The 19,237-nt window shown below is 43.0% G+C and overlaps 2 protein-coding genes across 3 annotated transcripts; one reads left to right on the top strand and one right to left on the bottom strand.

Moving 5' to 3' along the window:
• Window positions 1-126: 126 nt before the first annotated feature.
• Window positions 127-9,065, top strand: LOC130205713 (uncharacterized). The gene is given in 10 exon segments (XM_056433211.1): window positions 127-141; window positions 2,393-2,499; window positions 4,403-4,449; window positions 6,323-6,490; window positions 7,138-7,152; window positions 7,155-7,247; window positions 7,353-7,434; window positions 7,534-7,615; window positions 7,712-7,991; window positions 7,994-9,065. Coding segments are annotated over 10 exon segments (963 nt in total). The 3' UTR covers window positions 8,068-9,065.
• srek1 (splicing regulatory glutamine/lysine-rich protein 1) lies at window positions 8,651-18,612 on the bottom strand. Of its 2 annotated transcripts, none has more exons than XM_056432475.1 (11): window positions 18,360-18,612; window positions 18,077-18,210; window positions 15,887-16,005; window positions 14,551-14,709; window positions 13,798-13,976; window positions 13,531-13,661; window positions 13,314-13,446; window positions 13,104-13,208; window positions 12,516-12,584; window positions 12,254-12,368; window positions 8,651-11,286 (listed from the first exon to the last, which is right to left on the bottom strand). In XM_056432475.1, the coding sequence occupies exons 1-11, from the start codon at window positions 18,485-18,487 to the stop codon at window positions 11,128-11,130; spliced, it is 1,431 nt and encodes a 476-aa protein (XP_056288450.1). In that variant the 5' UTR covers window positions 18,488-18,612; the 3' UTR covers window positions 8,651-11,127. The 2 variants fall into 2 exon arrangements, with proteins under 2 accessions (XP_056288450.1, XP_056288451.1); XM_056432476.1 differs by having other exon boundaries at window positions 13,338-13,446; window positions 18,360-18,610.
• Between the last annotated feature and the right edge of the window lie 625 nt (window positions 18,613-19,237).

Below are 19,237 nucleotides of genomic sequence, written 5' to 3'. Positions count from 1 at the left end.
TCATAACACACACGAGCGACGTCTGCAGCCCCACGAATTAGCCCCGCCCACAACGTGCCCGTGGGGTGGGGGGTGGGCCAATCAGATCACCGCAGCTTCTAGACGAACCAAACAAAGGCTGGTGAAATGCACGTGGGAGAGGTTTGCCTCCAGGTTTAGACAACAAACCCGTTTGGTTAGGTTTAAGGTTTGGGGTTCAAATAAACCCTTCCAACGTCTCTCACGTGCAGGTATTAAGAGTTGTTGGCAATAAGATGCGAGAGTGTTAACTCTTAACAGCAGGGGTCTCAAACTGCCGGCCCCCGGGCCATTTACGGGCCCCCATACCCCCTCCCTATGGCCTGCTGCATGATAAAAGTCCCAAAAAAAGTATTAATATTTATTTCATTTTTTGTTGTGGTTGTTTCATATACATTTTAACTACCACTAAATGTAAAATGTCAATAAAAAACAAAATTCAATTAAAACTAATTATTTAGTTTGGCTCAAAATAAAGACAAAGGTCAAAGGTCATTCTATAGCTTGAAAAAAAACGGACTGCTGGTAGCACTGGTACAAAAATAGCATCATGGTGGAAATGCAGATCAAGCAGTTGTGCTGCACTGCATTCGACATATGAGCACGTCATGTCGTCTGAATAACACCTCATGTGAAACTCACTGACATCAAACCCGGTCTCACAACACTCCGATACTCAAGTCCCTTCACCGCGCCCTGTAGAGCATATGGATCAACTTTCAAATCCTCACTCTCACATACAGAATGCTGCACGGCCAGACTCCTTCATATGTGGCTGAACTTCTTCGCCCGTATTCAACAGCCCGCAATCTCTCATCCAACCTCCAGAACCTTCTGTCCCTCACACTCGCCTTAAAACTGGTGGGGACCTAGTTTTTGAGTCAGTAGCACCAAAGCTGTGGAACACTCTGCAGCCCGAAGGTTTTCTGATCCAACAGTCTCATTTAAACTCCATCTCAAAACATTCCTGTTTACACTGGCATTTGGCTGATTTGAATATTCTATGGCCTGCTTTTTATCTTCTCCGTTTATTTATTTTACTGCACTATCTTTTACTGTGTATTGTACTTTGCTCTTTTAACTGTTTAAATGTTTTTAGCCCTGTTGTTGCCAACTTATTTTAATTGACTACTGTACTGCACTTGGTGACACTTTATCTGTGATGAGTGCAATATAAATAAACCTTACTTACTTAATTACATCTTGTGTTAGTGACAGGTGAGAGCAGGTGAGCCAGCCCAGTGTGTGTTGTCTTAACCAGTTGTGTAAACCAGTTCAGTGAGTGGTGGAAGCTGTGGGAATCACTTCACTCCCAGTGGATCTTCTTGTTCACCTTTTCCTCTCACCACTGCATTATTTTTATTTATTTTGTCCTCTTGGGTAAAAAAGTCACATTTTCAAATAACAGCCAAAATGACGTGATGAAGAAAAATGTTAAAAATAGGATAAAACTAAAGTCAAATAAAACTGAGCCATGCAGTATAATAACTTTTCATCCATCCTTTTACATTTGATACTTTGATACATTACCGATAATACTTAAATACTTTGAATTAAGTTTGGTTTTGAAAGCAGGACTTTTATTTATAGTATTTTCTCAGGGTATTATTGTCGTTTTGTACTTATCCGTCTGAGTCTGAGTTCTTCTTCCACCGCTAGTAAAAATGACGTCAACATCAATATGTGCTTCACTTTTCAAATACTGGTTAGTTCACAGATTCTCCACAAGAGGGAGCTGTTCGCTGAGGTTACCGTTTGTGTGTCGTGACAGTCCTGATCCTGGTCTCTTCTAAAAAGCACGGGATAGGAACAGCTTGCTTTCAAAAGGTCAGTATATGTCTGGTCAAAGGAATTAACTGGAATAATAAACTTAATTCCATGTGCTAACTTTCATAGAATTTTTTTTTACGGTTATTTCAATGTATTAAATGTATTGTTTTATTGTGTATTTTATAATTCATGTGTAATATTTAAATACAGGAGAAGTGCCGAGCACCTGCTTGCTGTAGAAAGGACTAATAAGTCCTGCATCTCTGGCAGCTTGAACCAAAAACTGAAGGATTCTAATCAAAGCAAAAACACCTCGAGAGGAACCCAGACACGATCTCACAAGAGACTTCCAGCAGCTCTCTGATCTCAGGGATGATAAGAGTGGAGGAGGGGAATTTTTTTTTTTACGTTTGAGAATTTACATGAGCTGACAACCATCTGCGTGTCTAGCAGAAACAAATCTCCTGTGGCGAAGATCTTTAAGATGCTCTTTTTTTTATTTTGTATGTGTTAGCACTGCTTTCAATTTAAAACATTACATCTCCATCGCCAGCAAAACCTTCCAGGGGTGGAAAAACCTCTCGTTCTTCTTCTTCTTGTTCAGAAGTTCTTCTTCCAGCTGGCACGGCGTTCCAGTGTGAAGACGAGCGTGAAGATCGTCATCGCGATAAAGGGCGTTGATGATGATGCTTCGGGCCTGAAGTCAGCGAGGTGAGAACTGAACTTCCTGTCTGTTTACAGCCCTGAAGGAGGAACAATGACGGCAACAGTACATGAAGATACTTTAAACTGACCGAACGTGAATGCACCCGCACATATTTGCTGTTGTTGTTGCTGTTGTTATTGTTGTTGTTGTTGTTACTGTATACATGGTGCTTACCTGAGACCTCTCTCACTGAGCATGGATGACATGTGAACATTCCCCTGATGCTGCAACTCTCCAAGCGAAGTGGGGTAGTTCCTGGCCTTACATCCCCCCCCCCCCCAATAAAAAAACACACACACAGTAAAATAGTACAAAGAAGGGAAGTTGTGATAACTCCTAATTTGACTGACAAATGTATATATAAATATATAAAATACATAGTTTTTTAAAATATATATTTTGAGTTGTTGGGGACTTTTTAATGTTTTTTCTTCTCTTTCAACATAAAATAATTGAAAAAAAGAGTCTTGCTATAATTTCCTATGTAAATGCAGTATTTTCTATCATTATGAGTGCAGTGAATAATTTACCTCAAGTTAAACTAACTGACAATTTTTTTCACAGTGCAGGAAAACTCTCTTTATAAACGATGACATTTTAATTAGCTCCCTCAAACCTTTCCCGTGTAGAAACAGGAGCCAGTCTGTTCTCTGAAACATCGAGTCTGATTCAAAAGGAAATGCTCATTTTGTGACTTTCAAATGAAAACGACGTTTGCTTCTTTGAATCCTGAAATAACTGAAATAACTCATGAGTCATAGTGAACTTGTTTTCAGTTTTAAGTAAAGGAAAGAGAAATTCACATCGTCACTCAGAGTGCTGTTAGAATTGGTGCAGCCCCTGGTGCGCTGCTCTATTTGTGGAAAGAAGAAGTACAAAGAAACCTCTGGGGACCTGCCGTGGGCTCTTGGAGTCCTGAGCTGTGTCCCCGCCCCGTAACCTATATAACTCCCCCAAAATACGCCTTCTCGTTCACTTCGAGTGAGCAGCTCGTGACTCTGAGCCTCTTTATCATACATATATATATATATAATTATAGTTATAGTTATAGTTATAGACAATGGTTGGAGGTGGATTTCATCTGGATTTTATCCACTCTAAAGTTTCTTCCCGTGCACGCCGTTTACACGTTTTCATCTTTGGTAAGTGCATCTTCAATTATTCCTCATGCATGTTATTATTTTGTTGTCAAAAAGCGAATCATTTACATCTTTTTTTGCAGCGGTTTGGTCTATTTAGTTGTCTTTGTAATGCGTGAAACGTGAATGAATGAATTCAGCTTCGAGGGCTAATGAGGATCTAACTGTAACCTGCTCAATTGTGTCATTATTATTAAACATTATATATCATCTTGTGGTATTCCAAGCAGATTTTCCATAAATCTTCCTTCATGTGTTCCATTCAAGGTCTGATTTTAGTTTTTTACTCCACTGCTCATGTTCAAGCTTCAACTTCAGGTATTTCATCAAAGCATTTCAACGTATTAATCATCATACTGCTGCTAGAATATGAGTGATGTCATCATAAGATCTCCAATAAATGATTTTTCCTCCCTTTTCTCTAATATATGTAAATTTTAACGTCATCAAATAGATTTCTTAAAAAGTGGTATCATATTTAGAATTGTGTATTCGTGTAACAATGACACACCTGATCTGGTTTCACATCATATTCATATTTTGTTCCAGTGAGATGCAGGTCACAAAACATAACTTCCAGGTATCAGCACTGTGGGATTCACCCAGGTAAAATAATAACAGCATGCGAGTCATCCCGAGTTGAATCAACAGCTGTAAAATCTGATGTTCTTCTCTTTTTTTTTTCATTTTTGCAGATGGAGTTTATGATTTAGATTGTTTTGGGAAACATAAACCACGAGGGATGAAGTGTGTGTGGAAACCTGGAAAGCGCGTGTCAGAAAACACATACACACTCATCATACAACAACAGCAGAAGTGAGTGTTACATGTTCTCCTCCTCTTCTCTAGCCTGAGTGAAACTACACATCCATTTCTACACAGGACCAGAACCAGAAATGATGCCTTAAAGAACCATTTATTGAAGGTTCTTTGAGGCACTGTTACAGGTTCTTTGAAGAACTATTTAAGGAAATTGTTCTTTAAAGAACCCCGTTTTAAAAGGTTCTTTGTGGAACAAGAAATGGTTATTTGAGGCATCTTTATAGGTTCTTTGAAGAACTATTGAAGGAAATGGTTCTTTAAAGAACCCTAGTTTTAAAGGTTCTTTCATGAAACCAGAAATGGTGCCTTAAAGAACCATCAATAAATGGTTCTTTATAGGTTCTTTGAATAACTATTTAAGGAAATTATTCTTTAAAGAACCCCATTTTAAAAGGTTCTTTGTGGAACCAAAAATGGTTCTTCTATGGCGTCAATCTGAAGAACCATTTTTAGTTCCAGAGGCACCTTCATTTTTCTGTGTGCAACACACACTTGAAATGATTATTGACAATAAACATCTCATCTTTCAAATCTTTCTAGACGCACACCATATTGCAATGTTTACGACAACGTCACAGAATTCTCTGAAAAGATCCAATTATATGAAAATGACAACATGGTCGCGGAGGTTTTGGAAAACAGCCGACAGTCAACAAATTGCACAAAAGCAGTTTTCAAGGGTTCACCAAAGAGCTTGTGTGAGTCCACAAAACTGTGTTTTTATGAGCATGTTTCTCTACATTTTTAAGCCACATCTCTGACTGAATATAGTTTTGTTAAATCATATTTCAGTGCGATGTGATGTGTTTGTTTGATGTGATTAGGAATAAAGAAGAACGGTGAGGTTGTAATGTGAATAAAACCAAACGGTTAGAAAGATCAAACCAAAGTATTGGAGAAGTTGAACTTTTGACCTTTGATCAAATTTAATGGCGCATCCAACAGTTCAGCAACATTTTATGAGTCATCCTCTTGGCAACATATATTTCACGACAACATTTTTAGAGTAATACGTTTTACAGATGTTGGGATATTTCACGGTGAAAAGGTGGACCTACTGATTGAGGAGATCACCAAATGTGTTAGGATTCATCCTCTGAGGACCATAAATATCTGTAAAATAAATAAATAAACAACAACATGGATACATTACAAGCCAAAGGATCACTGAAATCATTCATCCAAATATGTTCTGCTATTCCACTCTGACCTTTTGTTGACCTACCGATGGCTCTCATCCTCTGGGGACCGTGCACATCTGTAAATAATCGTATAGCGGCACATTAAACAGACAATTCGGTGGGGACCGAAGAGAACGACTGACCAAGCGTGGCTAAAAACAAGGATAACTAGAATGGGCACTCGGTAGAGTGCATACCTTCGCATATCATAGGATTGGGCATTGAATTATGAACATGTTGGCATTAGTTGCATGCCAATTGGATAGAAATTGACCGTGCTATGGTAAAATGAAGATTTTGACCTTTCCATGACCTTGACCTTTGACCCGATCGATCCCAAAATCTAATCAAATGGTCCCTGGATAATAACCAATCATCCCACCAAATTTCATGCGATTCAAGAAGATGTTGACCTTTTCATGACCTTGACCTTTGACCCAATCGATCCCAAAATCTAATCCATGGGTCCCCGGATAATAACCAATCATCCCACCACATTTCATGCGATTCGGTTTAAAACTTTTTTGTTATGCGAGGAACACGCATACAAATAAATAAATAAATACACGGCGATCAAAACATAACCTTCCGCAATTTCAATGCGAAAGATAAATATCTAATGGGTTATATATCTTATCACCGTATGCAGAGCAGAGCCGTCTGACTTGTCGACGTTGTGCTCTCAGCTCCCGTCGGCGCTCCCACAAACATCAGCAGCGACAACGTGACTCAGCATTCAGCGGCGCTGCAGTGATCGTCCATCCCGGAGGACGAGGTCAGAGGTTTCCTCCTGGGTTACATCATCTCCTACAAAGAGTACCTCCACCACCAGGGCAGGTTTAGCATTGAGAGAAGTAAGCGTGACCACACACCATGTGCATTACTCTTATCCCGGGACTCATGCACAGCGACGCTTTGAGCTCGAGTTTCTGGGTCTCAGGAGGGAGTAACTTCATCCCGAGGGGGTCGTGAATGTGTATTTTAATCAATCCAATAGTTATGAGGAAATTTCATCCAAACCAGCGTCAACCTGGTGTCAGAATTTTAAATGTTTCTATGTCTCTGTCTCTTAACTTTTAGTTTCTTTTAGCTCGTCTTGTGTGTTTTTTGTTTATAACTCTGCGTTTCAGAAGTTGTTGCCTGTCTTGTCCAGGTCACCCTCAGAAAACAGATTCTTAATCTCAATGGGTTTCACCTGGATAAATAAAGGTTTAATACAAAATAATAATTAAACTATGAAAACTTTGATCTGATGACACTACAAAGAAAATTGATGGGAGCACCAAAAGTCATGAGGATTGATCGTAAAGGGATGTAATCAATGTTGGTACAAAAACACCTCGCAGGTATTTTAGGAACAAAGTCGAGGACCAACCGAGTGATTTATGTCGCCGTGCCGATGGCCACGCTGCCAGAGGCCAACATGTGTTTAGCCAACTGTTAATCATGATCCTTAAGTATCTGTAAAGTCCGACTCTTGTCTCTCTCCCTTGGACTGCAGACGTCACAGTGGATCCGGCGGCACGGCGTACGAGGTCCAGATGTCAGGCCTCACCCGGGCGGGAGCCGGAGTCCGAAGCGCAGCCAGCATATTTAAAACTAAGGATGACGGTGAAATCCATCAGAATAAATTAACGCAATGCATGCAATTTGATTTCTGAGGCTTGAAATTCCACAACAACAAAAAAAACTCCGCTTTGCTCGTGTATTCCTCAGGGTTTTCTAATCTCGTTGGCGTCGTCATCATCTCCGCCGCCGTGGCCGCGGTGCTGATATTCGGATCTCCTATAATAAAAAGGTAAAGCCACGGCGTTACATGGATGTTGAACAAGTTTCCACACGTCGTGTTTAAATAGATAAATGTATAACGAGCGCGTCTCGACGCTTCTTCACTTAGAGCTAAAGGGACTCTGTGGCCGAGCATCCCGAACCCAGGAAAGAGCAACGCCATGCGGCACATAGGAGAGCCCTGTGACCTGGTCGGTGTCCAGCTGGGATCAACAGAACCTCAAGTTATGGCAGCACCCCAGTGAAGAACTTTAACTCAGGATGTTGTGTTGTTGGTATTCACTCAGGAGCTCCTGGAGTCCCTCAACACTCTGACGGGGGCCGAACGGGACACAAGCGGCCTTCGGGTCGTCGAGAAAGAAGACGCGATCCCTTCCACTTCGACATCCACGGTGCCGCTTCTCGGCGAGGAGGAAGAGGCGCCAGAAACGACTCGGAACCGGATCCAACGGGACCACGAGGATGAGATCGGAGATATCCGAGTGCACGGCACCGAGGAAACGCTCCCGGACCCCCGGAGTTCCCCTTTGGCGTTTTCAGGCGATTACACCACGTTGGAGATGTTTCAGCGGGGATGCCGGCAACGACATCGGGTACTCAAACCACGCAAAGCAAACCAGAGGAGACGGACTCCACCGGGTGACATCAGGATTGGACTACATCGGGCAGTGGCACCAGTCCCATAAGATGTTCACCATTCGGTGAAAAACGTTTCAGTTTCCAGCATCCCTTCGTCTTAAACTTCGCGAGTAGAAACGCACAACGGGGTGAATATTGGGTTGATTTCAAGAAACTTTTTATTATTTCATATACTGGTGTTAAAAGATGGTATTAGATTGTAACCATGAGCTGTCTAAGAGGGGCCGAGATATAGAAAACTATATTGGAGCGGTTTTAGGGGAATGCACCGGTGCAGCAACTCCTTTAGGATCAAATCGGTAACACTGAAACGCCGCTTCTTCCACATTATGACTTTAAATCTCACGAACACACAGCTGAAGAACTAACAACTCGCCGACCTTCAAATGGGACCATTGGAGAGAATAATACCAGGAAACCGAGCCACAGCCAGAGGATTCCACCTCTGAGGACCATGAGTAGGAGGACAGTCCACCAACCTGACCTCCACGGTGACCTCCCCTCCTGGTCAAGTGGCAGCACCTAAACCCAGAAGAGGAAAACAGAAAGGGGGCGATGGTACTCGGTTTGACACGACAACAACAGACCTGAATGAAAAGTCTCTTTATTGAGTGTTTGTATGGAAACTGATCAGATGTATCGCTATAGTTTCAAACAAAAGGAGGACCACATTCACAAGTTCTTCAGAAACCGCTTTACCGGATCTTTACACCGAGTCCCGGACAGACGCTCCATCAATCGGTTCTACGTTGTTGACCGTACGCAGCGGACACGCGGATATAAAAAAAACTAAATTGGTGGTGTTGAATGTTGTTTTTTATAAACTTAACCACAACGTCACGCCTTCAAATGAAGCTTTTAGTACATGAACAAAAAACAACAACAAAACAGGAAAAGAAAAGGAAATCGGTTCGTAAAAGCCATTCGGTGGAATTTAAAACTTTTTTTTCCCTATCAAACATTAAGAAAAGAAACACTAATCTTAAATGTTTGCGGATACAATTTTTTTTTTGACACGATCACAATACTGACAACCGAACCTGCAACACCAGAAAATGACAAAGAAACGAAACTGAAAACAACAAAAAAGACCAAATCCACAAAAGTCCCATGAAAGCTACTTTACTGATTACTAAAGACGGCCGACGATACTTAAATATAACATTAGTTTCAGCTATTTAACATCCTAAACAATAAATTCAGGTCGCATTTGTCAATAAGTCTCCATATTTCTATTTCAATATTCTGTACAATCTGAGTCGAGGCACTTCTGACCCGTCTGTGCTGCAAGCCGTTATCTGACCGGTGACACGTCTCACGTTGAGGAATATGAGCAGACAGACACTTTGTACACCAGCATTTCTTCTTTTACAGTTCAGGCTTGTTTCGCATCTATAAAAACAGTAATTATTATTTTATCTCACAGCATTACAACAATAACAGGAAACATCCTTTGTGACTAATGGGAAATATAAAAATGCAAGTAAATGTACACCCATAAAACCAAAACGGAAAGTAAAACGATGGATTCGTGTCGAACGAACGGTTTACGCAACTTTTTTAAAAGATTTTTTTTTTTTAACAACAACGGTGTGAGCAACGGGGTTCACGGAAACGGCAGAACACCGTTCTCCACTCATAATTACAGCACTTCCACGTCTTATTATCAACAGTGGACATTTCTGCAGGAGGTTCCAGTTCCCAGACGACGGGAGCAAATGCTGCAGAACGGGGAACCGAGCCCTCCTCGCATGGTTCTAGTCTCCTGACGGCACACAAAGGGACAAATGAGCAATTACTGCATTCTGATTTAAATGCACCTGCATACTGAGACGGGCCCTTAAGTTCCAACACGCAGAAAAGATACATTAAATGTGCAATGTACCATTTTGCTTGCCTCGGTAAAAAAAGAAAAGCAGAATACGGGAAGTTGCCGTGACAACCAGAATGTTTTATCTCATGAGGCGATAATGAGATGAGTTACACTTCCTTCGTTGGGGAGATCTTAAGTTTTGATTGGCACGCTTCATACTTTTATCTTTTCAATTAAATGCTTTGTATAATATTCAACCGATGCCAAATCTGACAAGTCATGATTTATGAAGATATCCAACAGAATAAGGGTTTCTTGGACATGTACTAAATACGCCTGAAGAAGCAAGTCAAGCTTGAAATATGTTTCAATCCCGATTAGCTGCCAGTCCAAGCCTTGTTGTTGTGTTGCCTTCAGGCGCCCACATCCGTGCACAGACCAACAGATTCGATTAGCTCACATCTCTGCATTAAAACAAGCTCAACCACCTTCATATGCATCACCCTCATGTCCCACTGGTTCTCACGCCGTGAAGGGAAACACTTTTTAAAAAAACGCTCAACCGTAGATAACATTTGTATTACTGGTCATGTAGACTGAAAAAAGATGTATATATATATATATATATGTGTGTATGACAAATACTGAACATTTAGGAGAAAGAAGAAGGCTTTTTGGACGACTGAAGGGAAACTACTGGAGGCGTCGGGTAATCCAAGCTTCAGATTGTTGGAGAAACGACTCTAAACTCTGCTCCTCCTGTGGGACGTCTCCTCCGAGAGGAGTTCCAAGAGCTCTGCGGCTCGTCTGCATGTGGAGGTCTCCGGCGTTTTAGTGTCTGTACGGAAAAGAATAACGACCGGTGTGGGCTTCATCAAGCGAGTGACGCGCGGAGGATGACCGTGTGATGTGATGCAATCCAGGATGCGTGTCCGGGGGGGGAAGCGTGTAGTCCAGTTCTTGTGATTATACTCTTTAGTGTTCCGTCATACCCTGAGCGCCTGTCGTCCGCCCGCTCTCCTCCACAGGAAACGGCGAGGCCGTCTCGGCTCACTTTGCCGAACAGGAGCTGAATCACAGGTTCCACGTGTTGCCCAAACAAAAAGAAAGAAAAACAAAAGTCATGAGATGACGACGCTGAGGGGGGGGAACACGGCGATAATGCGAGTGGTTTATCGCCCGGTGTCTCTGCGCACGCCGTAGGCGCCGAGGTGGGACGCGGTTGAGTTCGTACGCCGTCGCGAGGGCAAATCACTTGGAGCGGGCGGCGCCCGTGGGCGCGCGCTCAGCATTGCGAGTCTTGCAGCTGCCGTTGTGCCGTCGGCGCGGCGACGACGTCGTGTCCTCGCTGAGCGCGTCCTCGCTGCCGCCGTCTTCCTTTGCCGCTCGGCCGGAGCCCCCCCTCTCCGCCTGGAATCAAAGACATAAATAACGTACATTTTAACTGGAAGTGAAGATTAACAGAAACATCTGCACAATGTTTTAATGCAGCCCGGGTTTGGATACAAGGCATAGATGGGGTGTATTTGAATGACCCAAGGGTGGATTAAACCATACTTGGGGGGAAACTAAAGGAAAGTTTAAAGCAATGTATTTGCTGGAAATAAAATACAATTTAAGAAATCAAAATCATTAAAAATAAATTAAACACACTTATTTGATACCCCAGATTTTGGTTTCCTGCTGTTTCTTAGCTTTAGATTTTTAGTTTGTATATAATTAACCCTCCTATTACCTTTGGGGTCAATTTGACCCCATTCAATGTTTAACGTCTCTAAAAAAATGATTGACATAATTTTTTTTGATTCATATTTCATGACTTTTCCTAATTTATTGGGGACAACTGGGAAAACATAAAATTCACATGATATGTTTTCAATGTCCTGTACAATTTGACCCCAGGCTGTTTTTCACTGTGTAAAACATATAAGAAATATCAATTTTTTTATTTATTTAAAGGGCGATTTAGGTCGTCAACAGACAAACAAACATACCTCAAACTTAAACATGGGAAACAATATAAATTCTAATAATGTTCTCTAGGTTTTAATTGCTGGGGTCAAATTAGGGGTAAAAGATGTTAGTAAATTTGAAGGTAACAGGAGGGTTAATAGTCAACATTGTAGCTGATGTTTCTTTTCTTTATTATGTCTCACCTAGGAATATGAGCTATCTAGGAATCCTCGTCAGGATTCGAGTCTCACATTTTAGCGGCAATACTCAAGTTTTGAAGAAGCCGTGATGGACGCCAACGTCGGTCCCTCACCTCGCCGGGCTCTTTCAGTTATCACGACTTTATTCTCCCGTTCGGCCCGGAGGAATCGGTACCAGCGAGGAGTTTTATTTCAGAGGCGTTCCAAAGTGTTCCCTTCGTTACCTTCCTCGGCTTGGCCTTAGCCTTTATCCGGTCCTCGTCCTTGCGGCTCCTCTTCCTGGATGTGGAGCGGTCCTTTCGGTCCCGGCTGCGCTCCTTCCTCTTGTCTTTCCTGCCTCTGAAAAAGGAGCAAACGCAAAAACTAAAGTTACAAAAAGACACCAATCACATTCTTTCCAGAAAACACATTTGTCACTTTGAAAAGTCACTTAAAAGCACTTTGAGAACTTCAACGGTTTTACGAGGATTGGGGTGCTGGATTTACCTTTTTGGTGAGGGCGATCTGGCTTTCCTCCGAGGGCTCTTGGACCGCTCCTTACTCCTCTTGTGGCCCCTGATAATTCATAAAAACAAATGTTTTAATCAATATATCCTTTATTGATCCCACAGTGGGGAAACTCTTCTCTGCATTTGACCCATCCTTAGGAACAGTGGCCTGCAGTGAAGCAAATGAGGGTATAGTGCCTTGCTCAAGGACACTTTGACATGCAACTATGAGCTACAGCACAACACATAAACTGGATTAAGTACATTTTTTAAAACAATATAATCCATTTACAGAAAAAGCTGCAATGTTTGCATTAAGGACCGATCTAGAGGTTCACATCTGATTGCATCAAAAGGTTTACAGGATTTATTTTTTAGTTACATTTTCCACCCATTGTGGCAGATGCAACACGACAGCAGCCACATCCAGGAAGTCACTAGACGTAATAGGAACCTGGTGACCTCTACTGCCAAGAGACGGGACAACAGGGCGGCACTCCAGTGGATCTTGAGAAGACGCGGCGTTGGGCTTTAAAGTGGAAGCGGATCACTTAGAGGTCGAGGCCTCGTGGCGTTCCCCACATACCTGGAGCGACTCCGACTTGGTCTCTTGTCTCGGGAGCGAGAGCGCCGCTTGTGGGCGCTCCGGGGATTGTGGGCGTCGGTCTTCGGGCTCACCTTCGGCGCCGGTCTGCTCCGACGGGAAAGAAGGAGGAGGAGAAGAACAACGAAGGAAAAGTCAGCGACTGGACACCGTCAACGATTTCACCGCAGCATCACGCGAGGGACGTCTCACAAGCTCGGCGTGTTCGTCGGGCACCTCGGTTTCGACGGGGACCGCTTCCTCTGCGTTGTGGAGCGGGAGCGCGACGGCGAGGGGGAGCGGTGCGACCTCCTCGACCGGCTGGGGGAGCTCTTCTTCAGGTCGGCTAGAGGCAGAGGGAGTGGACTCAGCATCGGAACGACGCCACGAGCCCGTTACGACGAGCGGGATTGCGTGCGACGCGTCGTACCTGGATCGATGGCGGCGGCGATGGTACACTGGGCCTCCCGCACCCTCTTCATCACAGTCTCCAGCTCCTTCGCGGCGGCCTGTGCTGTCATCTCGGGGGGTTTCACGATGGCGTTGTTGGAGTGATTAACCCTGAGAGATGGAAAAGTAAACAAATTTTAAAAATCAGCCGACCCGAACCACGAGAGGACAGTCTGTTCTTTGCTGTTCTTCAAGAACGATATTCAGAGTAAATTAATGACGCATTTCTCGATTCGCATCGTCTTACTTCAGGGGTCGGTCCCCGAACATGACTCCGTTGAAGGTCAGGGCTCTGCCGACGGACTCCTGCTCCACGAACTCCACGAAGGCGAAGCGTGTCGGCTGAGTCTCGTCTCCGGCCATTCGCACAAACTTGACCTCGCCCACCTGCTTGAAGAACTCCAGCAGCTGGTCTGCAGTGGTGGTCTGCAGAGGGGGGGGGGCATTCATACTAGATTAAATGACAAGTGTGCTGCTACAGAATGTGGAACTTTGATTCTTCTGGGGGGTTCTCAATCGGAAGCAGCTGGGTCCGGTTGTAATTTATCTTAATTCCCTTTGGCTTCAATCGATCTGGTTGAGCTAAAAGGATTTATGTTATTGATCCGTTATCCTCCATCATGCTCAGCGCTGCAGCTGCACGGGCCGGGCTAACAACCAACACTGCCCTTGAAGGCTATATCTATCTATTCTAGTGGTTACAGACAGCTTAGTTGAAACTGTAATTTACTTAAGGATGTCTAGAGCGAGAGGACAGAAATAAGGCATCTTTCACTGCAGTATGAATGAGGGTAATGAATGCCGGCAGATTTTTTGATTATAATGTTATAATTATGGTGATTTTATGTATTTTTTATCGACACCAAATGCTACAAACTGACGGTGATCCATCTTACCAATAACTATCGCCTGAGTATCTGCAGGCGATACACCTCCTGCAACAGAGCTCCATTGTTGTCTGAAAACTATTCAAGGACAACGAGGTTCACTGTGACGTTACCTGTGAGTTCAAGTTGCCAACGTAGACGGTCCTCCTGATCTCGTCCACTTTTGAGGGATCCACATTTCCCATGAGGGGTTGCTGGGCGCTCGCCGATGACGACGACGATGCTGCGGGTTCCACGGCAGCTTGCACACGATTCACGACGGGAAGGTTCAGCTGCGAGGGTGAGACACACAGACGGGTTTTACTTTGGGCCGAGTCCACAGCGCACGACTGGAGCCGCGGTTTTCCAGCTGACTAAATACATGGAGCCGTCATGGAGTCTGTTGGGGAGCTACAGCTCGAGGCCGCTAGGGGGAACGCCTGAGGAAAGGGTCTCCTGCAACAATAGGAACTTCAATATACGAGTTGCATTTGTAACGTGGACCAAAGTTGTCGTTGGGCCTAAAGGAAACAGGCTATGGATGCAACGAGTCTTCATTGCATTCACGTGTCCCTCACTTGTCATTGCATCTTTGTGCGTGGGGAGACGCAAGGAAACCATGCAAGGAGAGAGGAAAGGAGGAAATATGTTGAACGAAATGAGACGTTCTTTCCTCTGAAGCGGCATCGTCTGATGACAGCAGATCAGCTGATCAGTTGGATCCACCGTCGAGACTTTTGTGTCTGCAAACAAGTGAACTGTACTTATAATAATAAAAGAACAAAGTGATCATCACTGCCCGAGGAGAGGCGTTTTCTCTTTGAGGCCGTCACTTCACTATGTTGATCTGCACTTCACACATTTCATTTATTTACACGACACACATATTTCATTTACACTACACACATACACACACTTTGCACAGTCTATATTTAATATTTTTATATTTAATTTGTCATTAGTATTGTGTATTGTGTATGCATATATGTTATATATATACATATATATTTTACTTTGTATACTCCTATATCTTTCATCCCTGTTTTTTATATTTTATTTTTTATTCTTGTGTGTTTAGTTTATTGGTGCTGCTATTGTGACGACAAATTTCCCCTTGGGGATTAATAAAGTATATATCAATCCATCTATCTATCTAACCCGAGATCCGTCTTCACTTTGGCTTTCACTTCAGTGACGTTGAGAAATATCAGATCGGTGTCATCGGCTGCAGCTTCGATCCAAAAAATTGATAAACAATCAGGGCGCGTCGACCGATTGAAGACTTTCGCGAAGGCTGCTCTCGTTCGTGACTCCTCGGAGACGCCTCCTCGCTCCTCGGAGCAGCAAAAAGACGCCAGGATGGCGGCGCAGAACAACTTCTGGTTCAAGCGGGGAGCGAGGTCACGACGAATAGGAGAGGTGGGGAGTACCCTCGATTCGAGGAAACGGACAGCAATGGGGACGACTCACGTTCTGAAGCGGAGCTGGAGTGGGAATTGGTAGCAGTCCGTCTCCAGGAACCAGACTGGGTACCGGCGGGGCTGCAGGGGCCAAAAGTGACATGGCCTTGCCCTCTTCTGGGATTCTCCCTGCAGGACAGAAGCAGATATTAGTGGAGGCAATAGAGGGGCGCTTCACTCTGTCTCCTCTATGTCTGCACAATAAGCCCACTGTATTCTAGAGAGAAAGAGAGCATACACTTCCCCCATACCACCTACAAAGTGTTCTAGCGTCTACTACTGGAGACCGAGCATCCTTACTCTGCTTTAGTTTAATTATTCTCCTCAGTCAATCTCAATTACTATTTTCAAATTACAAGCTTAACTTTTCTCACAAACAGAAAATATAAGAACACTCATTTCGGCCTTGGTCTCTTTTCATAGATCAAAACAGAGAAAAGAAAAAACACAATGCAGAGAACACTTTGATGCATGGGTCACCTGTACTGGAAACATATTGGTCATGAACCGTACGATATCAAGCATGGGCGCTTTCCCGTGGGGCGATCGTTTCGCAGTGTTGGAAAGGTGTGCAACACAAGACAACCCCAATGGCTGCATCGCTAATAGCACACAGGACATCAGATACAGAAAAGAACAACAATTTTAAGAACTGTGGGAAATGTTAGCCAAGACTTAGCCATAAAAACAACCTATTAGGAATATTGCTCATTCCACTCTGGAATAAAGTCAGCTGCTTTTACAGCTGGAGAAGAGAGCTACATTCAGACCAATCAGAAATAACTACATTCAGTTCATTATAGCTGGAGGCACTGAGCATGAATTACCATTTCAAAAAGTTCCTGTCTATTAACACATTCCCATATTTAGCAAAGAGGAAATGATGTTGAATGGAGAGTTGCTGTGTTATTATTATTAAACATTAAACATCCACACCAGAGCTCTGTGACGTAGTAATGCGAGGGAAGAAAAACAACCTTTTACTACAGATTTACAGCACAGATGAAAAGCGCAAATGGAATTAAAATAATTCTACATGGGTCTCACTTTTATAACGTCTAAACCCTCGCTACTGCAACAGGAGGAGGTGACAAGAGAGTAAAGTGTTAGTGATCCTCCTAGCATCCCATGTGGGATACACATCCCACCGGTATGCCGTAGCAACCTGGACAGAACTCAACCACACACAAGCCGCAGCTGTAGCAGGAAGAGAGAGGGGGGTGGGGGGTTGGACAATAATCAAAACAAACCAAAAATAACAAATATAAAACACAAAAGCTAGAGATAAGCAATACTGTAGTTTGTAGAGAGAGACAGTAGAGAGTGGACAACATGGGAAAGTATGAAAGGAAACAAACCAAAAGAAAAAACAAAAGAAATAAAAAGAGACAAGGTGTCCATCTTGGAAGGTTCAGCAGGCTATTCTCCTGGTCACATTCCCCCTTGAAGGCTGCGTTGGCCCGATCGGGGATAGTGGCTTGGAAAACAATGCCTGACTCAGGCTAGTGTAGTGTAACAGCTGGGCCAGTCTAGTCATCTGATATGCACACATAATCACACAGAAAAAACATACAAAACCAAATTAATAAACTCAGTAGCCATCCAGCACCAAGTCACGTGGACAAAAAGCATCAAGTTAGAGGTGATATTATTATATTATTTTCACTGTACACAAGGGAACAACAGTGGCACCAAAAGAGGGAGGAAATTTAAAGAAAAGGAGCACCAAAAATAAATAAAAATGAAAGAGAGAGAGAATGGGGATACAGTTATGATGGCATGGACTTATTTGGTAATTTCCATGAAACAAGTAACATTAATTCACTTCTTATGGTAAATACACTTTACAGTGAGGTAAATATCGTCTTGCAGCGTCAAAAAAAAAACCCTTCAACATAAGTCTAGTGATATTTGTAGAAACCACCTTGTGACAGCAGATAGAAACCTTTCACAGATTATCTAGCTAGAGTTTTATTGCGGGGATACAAACCTGCCACCTGCCTCAAATACTTGGGACAAAAGGTGGATAAAATCCGAACGGCACAACGTGCCAAATGTTTTGCGAGTGAATAATAAAAAGGGGGAAATAATCCCGAATTCAACCAAAACACCAAACGGTTGGATTCAAGGGGGAAGAGGCCGTAAATAAAGAGACAACTCAAGACACTCATTATTTTAAAATGAAACCGGTTGCACTCACCTTCCGCACATGGCACCACGATCAGAGCTCTGTCAACAAAAACAGTGTTTGTGAGATGTTGCGCCACACCAACACTGGAGGGGTCTCGATACTTTATATAGCACACTTTGGAGGAGAAAGACACAGGGCCATTGCTGTTAGAGAAAAGACAAGCAGAAGAAATCAAAACAAAATGGTTAGTTACGCATTTCTCCACGTGAGGATTTTAAAATTTGAATGTGTACGTAGGCCGCAGGTCCACGGTGTTGCGTAGTAGGCCTCTGCCGGGGCAGGGTGCTCTTACTCGGGCGGGTAGAGCCGCAGCTCCTCGATGTCTCCGAGGAAACCGAACAGAGTCCGCATCTGCTCGCTGCTCACGGACGCGGACAGATTGGTAACCTGGACGACAGCGGTTCCTAGAATCCCGTTCATTGTGCAAACTGGTTAAAATCTTTGACAATCTTTAAAGTGTGATAATGTTATACAATTGTGTATTTCTCAGTAACCCCCCCTCCCCACTCGGTGCTATGCATAGTACATCCAAGCGGGCGGAACGAGATGTTTCTTTGACTTCCTCTTTTGTAAAAAGGTGTTCACGATTAACCTGGATGCGCATTACCGCCCCCTAGTGTGTTGGGTGGTGCATTACTATAAAGGGCTTTCAAGTTAACGTCCACAATGTTGCACGATTACTGCCACCTTCAGGGTTCATTCTCTTTCAGTATCTATTCTTTATGAACAGATTTTTTTTCAGTCTTTATAATTAATGAACTCCGGCCAAATCAATAAATAAACCATAACACTGTTATGTTTGATTGGTTACATCTTTGCACTATTGATTTGTTTGTAATCTAATGTGATTATATTCTTTTTATATATATATTGAGCATTTCTATATTTATTATTGCTTTACTTGTATATATACATGCTGCTGTAGCAAGACAATTTCCACTTGCAGAATTCATAAAGTGACTATCTATCTATCTAGTCGTTCACTTCCTTCCGTAATAATCGATGTATTAGGTAAATGTTGATATGCATGATATGATAAAAGAATAACGATTGAGCTTCTTGTTCTTTACATTTAGGATTATTTTATGAAATATTAATAACACAATAAATAGTGTCTTCATGTGTTTCTTAAATAATTATACCCCTAAATGCTGACTGCAGGCTACTTCA

This window comes from Pseudoliparis swirei, chromosome 15 (assembly GCF_029220125.1).
Source record: "Pseudoliparis swirei isolate HS2019 ecotype Mariana Trench chromosome 15, NWPU_hadal_v1, whole genome shotgun sequence".
Classification (NCBI taxonomy): Eukaryota; Metazoa; Chordata; class Actinopteri; order Perciformes; family Liparidae; genus Pseudoliparis; species Pseudoliparis swirei.
Note: the sequence above shows the minus strand (reverse complement) of the source record. Positions and strands in the feature narration are given on the sequence as shown.